This window comes from Leguminivora glycinivorella, chromosome 20 (genome assembly GCF_023078275.1).
Source record: "Leguminivora glycinivorella isolate SPB_JAAS2020 chromosome 20, LegGlyc_1.1, whole genome shotgun sequence".
Taxonomy (NCBI): domain Eukaryota; kingdom Metazoa; phylum Arthropoda; class Insecta; order Lepidoptera; family Tortricidae; genus Leguminivora; species Leguminivora glycinivorella.
Window position 1 is genome coordinate 11808776 of NC_062990.1, and position 7552 is coordinate 11816327.

At 36.3% G+C, this 7552-nt stretch overlaps 1 protein-coding gene across 2 annotated transcripts; it reads left to right on the forward strand.

Annotated features, from left to right (window-relative positions):
• Window positions 1–24: 24 nt before the first annotated feature.
• Window positions 25–6127, forward strand: LOC125237163 (myoneurin-like). Of its 2 annotated transcripts, none has more exons than XM_048144146.1 (8): window positions 25–100; window positions 196–387; window positions 472–1116; window positions 1739–2079; window positions 3831–3984; window positions 4653–4790; window positions 5688–5867; window positions 5953–6127. In XM_048144146.1, exons 2-7 carry the CDS (start codon window positions 202–204, stop codon window positions 5865–5867), a joined length of 1644 nt encoding a protein of 547 aa, XP_048000103.1. In that variant the 5' UTR covers window positions 25–100; window positions 196–201; the 3' UTR covers window positions 5953–6127. The 2 variants fall into 2 exon arrangements, with proteins under 2 accessions (XP_048000103.1, XP_048000104.1); XM_048144147.1 differs by having other exon boundaries at window positions 5688–5864; window positions 5950–6127.
• The last annotated feature ends 1425 nt before the right edge of the window (window positions 6128–7552 follow it).

A 7552-nucleotide genomic window follows, 5' to 3' on the forward strand; every position in this document is an offset into this window, starting at 1 on the left:
CAAATACGTCGTCGGCCATCGGCCATTGGTAATGGTTTCAACGATCGCTTCCAAGTCTCGTTCTGGCTCCGTTTGCTTTTATAGAACGCAGCTATAATTTGTAAGTGGTAAATTCCGAAATTTGGCATGTAAACACATTTTACGTGTTTCAAAATAAAGTTATAATATGTGTTACAGAGATATTTTGTTTGGCAGGAGGCTATGGCGAGTTCCGTGGACCTCAAAGTTGTTATCCAACACATCGTAAACGGTACATTGGCAGATAATTTGTGTTTAGTTTGCTTGAAGCCGCTGGACCAGCTAAATGAACATATTTTGACTACAATATGCAAGGAAGGCAAGGAATATTGCATAGCAGACGTCTTAGAGCAGGTTTGCGACGTGAAGGTTAGTTACCAAAGCTTTTTACTATATTTCCCACTCTTCTGAAAGTCTTTATTATATTATAATCTTAATTGTATGTTTCACCAGTTTTCAGATATAATTCAATACAGAGTATGTTCAGATTGCTTTGTAACAGCATCAGCCGCCTACAAGTTCTTTCTATCAACCAAGCGGAGTCAAGAGATCCTAAATTTCTACACAGAAGAACTGCAACAGAACATGGATTTTATCAATACAGATTTGCAAAACTCTGAAGATTCAATCTGTATCTCATTGCCATTATTTGCTCCAAGTGTTGATGCATATGACTATGATTTAGAAGGCCTAGCGCTCCAGAATAGTCGTGAAAATGCTGATGATCAGTCAGATAGTGAAAAACATATTTCTGTTACCAAAAAGGAATGTGAAGTAGTGGTAAAAAAGGAGGTTATGGATGATGAGGAAGAGAATGTCATTGTAGTCATGAATGATAACAATAAGCCATCCTTTTTAAAATCTCGAGATGGAAGTTACGTATTAGTTGATAAAGTTGAGGAGAAGAAGTATATGAAAATTTTTGGTTATACGGATAAAGTTAAAGTGGAAGTGGAGGTGGAGAAATGTAAGCAGCGGAGGAAGAGAAGGCCAATGACATACATGTTCTGCAGCCAGTGCCCGGTCAAGTATCGATTTGGAGCTAAATTAAAGGAGCACATGAAAACTGAACATAACATTGATTTGTTTGTTTGTCAGGTTTGTTTACTCATACAAATCATCTTAGAACCACCGCGTAGTGAGAGTGTGGAACAGTTTGCCCGAAACCGTAATCAGTGCACCTACAGTGAACTCTTTTAAAAACAGACTAGACAAATATTTATTGAATGGACAAAACACAAGTGCATCAGGACATTGACGTGCACGTAGCTTTTTTGCCTGTGCATTAGCAATAATAATAATAATTTAGTATAACACTCTACTTCCTTATTACAATAGCATTTTCTGTCAATATATTCTTTGTCTAAGTGATCAAAATTGATAAAAGCCTAATGTTCTCATTTCTAAATTAAAATATAATAAAATTTCAGTACCTGGTAGTAATATGTGACATTGTCATGATAAAAATACCATATTGTCGCTTAAGTACACACTCTAACAGGTAATTTGTATATCAGGTATACAAGCAATTTTCATCCTTATGGTAAGCAACAATGTGTTACCTTTACCATGAAAATGACATATATATAAACAGGAATAACAATAAATCAAATAAAGGGAACAGATTTATTTCTAACATATACATAATCCTCAGCTTAGATCAGCCTTAAACCACTTAAAGTATTGCATTTTGGTACAGAAATAAAATTAAATCTTTCAGGTATGCAAAGCCACAATGGAAGACGAGCAAGAGTTTAACAACCACCTTAAAACGCACACCAACACACACATCTGTGCGATCTGCAACATGGTCTTCAAGAAGCGGGACACCATCATCTCGCACCTCAAGCGGCACGAAGCTACACAGAGCTCTGTGACTGGCTCCCATATCTGTGAACTCTGTGGACAGGTTTTAGCAGATGAGGAGCATCTGAGACAGCATTATGAGAAGAAACATGATAAGAAGTATACGTGTTATTATTGCGGGAAGATGTATAAGGGAGAACTTAGTTTTGATAGTCATATTAAGAAGCATGAGGATCATTTGAATGGGAAAAATGCGTAAGTAAAATAATTTAGCATAAAATGTATATCATTGATATAGTTGAGAGTACTCTTGTGCCGATGAAACACAGACCAACCCCTATAGACATCTATTACAAGACGACTCGCGGTCGCCAGCCTTCCTAGTATTTGCACTGATATAAGCGCGGGCGCTCGCCGTGCCCGATCAGTATCGACCAAGTAACAGACCCGAAAGCAGCGCGTGTTTTTCGCACAAAAAAATTGGAAAAGGGTATTTTGATGCCTTAAAGATGTCCACCTGTAGTGTGAAATGGTGTGGAAAGGTAACAAGAAGCTCAAATTTAAAAACAGACGGCATTACATTCCACAAATAAGTCATATTTATAATTTATTCAGAGCCGGCATAGGTCAACTTACATTGGCCACTTACGCGTCAGTAGAGGGACAGTCATACTTCTGTCCCTTTTCATCTGGCGCGACTGCCCGCCGTCCTTGAAACGGCCAATCACAGCGCGCTTAACACATTCCCCGCCCGCTCCTCGCACCCCAAACACTGGTGACTCGTATCGCGAACCAAATATACAAGACTGCCACTCTATAGGAGGTTCTCTGTGCGATGAAAAGTTTCCAAAATTCTGAATTTTTCACATAGGAAAACTTGGGAACTTTCCATACCTTGTATGGACAATAGGGATGACAACTACATAAAAAAATGGCATTCTGTTAAGTCCGTCAGTTAGATCGTCCAAAAATACTGAACACATATTTTTCGCTTTTTCTAATTAATGAAAAAATACAAAGATATATAGCATCAAAGTTCCGGAGTGGGGCATGTCAGGCATGTGACGTCACTTCTAAGTAAAAATTGTACCTAGGCGTGACGTCACGCGAAACTTCAATGCTCTACCGTAGTCATTTTTCGTTTACGAGAAAATAGAAAAAATACGTGTCTAATATTCTTTGATAATCTAACTGACGACTAATTGACTAATTAGTTTTTTTAGTCGTCTCGCCTATTCGCACAGCTGCGTAGAAGTTACCAAGGGTCGCTATTCGGCATGCTATTCGAGTGGGTGGAAATTTTCCATTTCATAAATTTAAATTCCTTTTATTTTTCGTGAAAGTTTCGTAAATTTTCAAGAAATTTAAGATTGTTTTCGAAAGTTTCCGCAACTTGCACATCACTAGTTGAGAGGAACTTTAGTAGTATAAAAATCCACGCACAAATCCATCTAATCAATAACAGTAAACTTTACTGCAAACAAATAATTAAATAATAATAATTAATTTATTGCTGTTGTTGTTGGTGGAGGTTTGAATTGGAGATGTATTTTTCGCACCTCTTACTACAGACGATAAAAACCGACCCAGTATCATTTTCAATTTTATTTTTCGACCAATATAATGTATATGATGATTCATACCTCCATAAAACAAAATACTTACCCATAATTTTTCATAACAGGCTGGGCATGAAAAGATTTTGTACTTTGAAAATTCATATACCCATCATACTTTACTTTTTCTATTTATTATTATTTTTCTTCTTATAAAATTATTCTGTTGTGTACAAATTGTATATATTATAATGAATGTGTGTTATATATACCGATACATGTATAGTTTTAGGAATAAGTTACACATTTGCATGCTGTCTTGAGATAGCGGATAAAGGTGGAACAATTATTAACATAATTTTAAGACCTATACTTACCCTTTTTCTGCAAATAAATCATTGAAATTGAAATTATTATTTACAACGATTTAACGCACTTCTAACTTTACAGGAACGTAACCCCAGCCCCAAAGCCTCAAGAAAAACCCACGAAGAAGAAGGAGAAGAGATTCCACTGTGACCTGTGCGGCGGCAACTTTGTAGATGAGCGGGCCCTCATGTGGCACACAAGACTGCATACTAATGAGCGGCCGCATATATGTGACGTGAGTTACCTTTTAAACTAAATTTTTACACAAGTGACCTCTCTTTAACTAAGGATTATTTTATATAGGACATAGGACTAGCTTTTGGACTGGGAAAATGGCAAGAAAGACTGGAAAGTGTGGGACTGAAAATCAGTAGAGCCAAAACTGAACATATGTTCTGCGATTTCAGTGGTCTATCCAGTTTTTCCCCTATTGCCTTGGTGTATACCTACCAGTCTGCTCCGACTTCCGGTACCTTGGGTCATTATTCCAAAAATTACGTCAATTCGTGGATCCGTTTTGCCGTGAAAGACGGACAAACAAACAGACACATATTTTTTTATCTATAATCTTCATACTAATATGTCATTTGTTCTTATAAAAAATAAAAACTCGCAAAAATATTTGGGGAAAAATGATTTTGGCCACTTCCAGGCTGCGAAACAGCGCCATCTAGTTTTAAGCCTAAAAGACCCATAAATTTGAGGGGTACGCTTTTTTGTAAGAGCTTTGTCAGTCCCGTTCTTGGTTTTGACTAATAATAAGTTTGACAAATGGTCTTACTTTATTCATTGTATTTTTATTATATTTTTTGGGAAAACTTTAACCTAGGTCTGTCAAAAAAAGGATTTATCACTGCTATTGCAGTTGTAGAAACAAATCTCAAACTTTTACTTACTTCGCAGATCTGTGGTCGCGGCTTCGTCTCAGTGAACCGCCGCAATCAACACGCTAAATGTGCCCATTCTGCACCATCGCGCCGCTGTCCGCTGTGCCCATCGCTATTCCACCTGCGGTCCATGGTCAACACGCATATCAAGAAGGTTAGCTTCAAATAGCATAGTACTACTACTCCATACTAGGTGTAAATAGTCTCGTCTGCCAAAAAATTAATAATAGAAGAGTTTACAACTTATATAACAAGCTTAAGGAATTGAAAACAGAATACTGATTAATACTATTGTAGTATTAGCTAAAAATTGGTAAGCATTACTCTTCGTTCGTCGCGACATCTATTGACAAATAGCAGTACTGATAATTTACGCTAGTTGACGCGTGATTGTCGCTATATGTCACTATGACTATGCCTATACAAATAACTCGCATTTACTGATGTATGGAGTTACAACTTACGTATTCCTCTATGATAGGAGCTGAGATTTGAACCCTTAATCCTTCGTCTGTGTTTGATAAGGATCCTTAATCTCGACTGTTTTCATTCTAATGAATTTAAAATCCACGTTTACGTATTTCAACTGACATGTGGAATAACAAAAATCTAGATACTCATTTTTATTCCCTTTATCTATGACCTGTAGGCCTAGCACATGATGGCCGCGGGAGTATGTCGCCGCGAGATAGACTACCTGTCCTTATGTCATTAATACAATTAGACAAAGACGTGTCATCTATCTCGCGGCGACATACTCCCGCGGCCATCATGTGCTAGGCCTACTGTAACGACTAAACGACAAAAGGGAAATACATTGCAAGCTTCCCTTGTCAGTTGTGTGGCAAAATGTGTCGCTCTCGCATCTTAGGTCTCTTTAGTCATCAAAATCGATGTCTCTCGGATATTGCACCATAAATCGTCTGAAATAGACGCTAAGGCCAGTAGTGACGACTATCAATGGCCTACTATCAATATTCAAAAATTTCATTAAAAATCACAAGGTGTGGTCTACTCAGTACTTACGTGCCTATTTTTTCAAATATTGCAGGTACATCTAAAAGCCCACAAGCGTCGCAACCGCACGTCTAAATATCAAGAAGTGTACTGGCGCACCGAGCCTGTGCCCATACAGGAGCTCAGCGTCTCCATACAAAACGAGATTTTGGAGCTTAAGGCTGCTCAAGAGAACGAGGTCAAAGGGTTGCCCAACCCTGACTGGGTGCTTTAACCCTTCATATGTCGCCTGTCAATTTTTATTATTGAAAAAGTGACCTTGGTCAAATGGATCAGCGCTTAGACATACGAAAGGCTAAGGCTGCTCAAGAGAATGAGGTCAAATGGTTAGGCTCTAACTTTTAGCACTGCCTTCAAGTCAAGGGTCTTCATACCTGGAGAGACTACAGAATGAAATTATTTATTTTAAACTAATCATGTCTATATTATAATAAAATAAATGTCAATAAAGGGTTGTTGCTTTGACTACAAAAATTGTACTTTATTTTGATGTACCTAAATCATCCAAAATTGTATTGAGTATGTTGTGGGCGGCATGGCATGGCTAAGAATTTCACCACTCCTTTTTCTTCCATGGGATAGTAGATTATGCTAAGTACTGAGCCCAGAGGGTCCAAGCGATTTTCGTTACATTTGGCCTGTCAGCTAAGTTCATTGTAGGTTTATACCATCATTCTTTCTTTTGTCAACACTTTATTAAATAAGTATTGCATGCAAGTTCTTGAACCATTTAAATGTAAGGTTGTTATAGGGAGGAAAATAAACGACAATTCTGTCCTTTTCTTGTAGATTTTATTTTTTTTGTTTTCATTTTTCTCAGATATATATTTTTTCATATATAATAATAAATTGGCTATCGTTATATACAACTTAAAATTATACAGAAGGTCCTTAGCTTCAACTACATTTGAGTCTTACTGCTACGTGGAATAACTTTTCGTAAATTAACTAAAATTAAAGTTAATGTCAGGAGTGCAACATTCAGTGATTTTTTTATATAACGTATGTACAGTAATTTTGGATTAAATTCGATGAATAAGTTTCAGAAGAGAGATGTGGAGAAAGTTTCGTTCCTTAAATCATTTAATTTGATAGGTTATAGGCCAATTTTCAATTTAGATTTCGATAAAAATTTATAATAATTCTTAGTCCCGAATTGGAATTTCAAACATGAAGAATTCGATCTTCAAACTTACCACATGTTTTTCAAAACCAGACGAAATGTTTCGTCAATTAAATTAAAAATCGGCCCTTATGTTTTTATTTTATGTTAATAAATCTAATACAAAAAAAATATATTTGAATGGTTTACCTCAAGTTGCATTCTGTAGATTATGCGTAGAATATGAGAATATTAATAAGGCATTCAAAGAACGAAACTACCCTCCAAATCATGAAAATTGAAGCACACTGAACTCGAAAGTAGAAGAAAAATAGGAATATCATCTAAGCGGCTTTTTTACGTTACAATAGAGGCATCCAAAACATTAGCGACGTTTTGCTGACTGGAAGTAATAAAAGTAAGGAAGGTAAAAAAACTTCAGTAGTTGTAAATTTGTAAAAAACATAGTTATATGTTTAACAGGAATGTTTTTAATCTTGGCAGTACATTATACACTTTCTACAAGAAGGGCATTATATTTTTTAATTAAAAAATGCAAATGTTGCAGATACAGTAAAAGACATATGACTTGATAAACGATTAAAATTATCAAAAGTATCTAAACACAGCCCTATTTGTTAAGGGTATAGGAGCGAGTGCAGATCATTTTCATTTTACCCGTCATAACTTTTGCTGCTGACTGCACTTCAAAGGGAATAAATTTTGCACAAAACAATTATTCAGGCATTTTTACAACTACAACATTGTACAGTTTACATGTTGTACTTACTTACTTT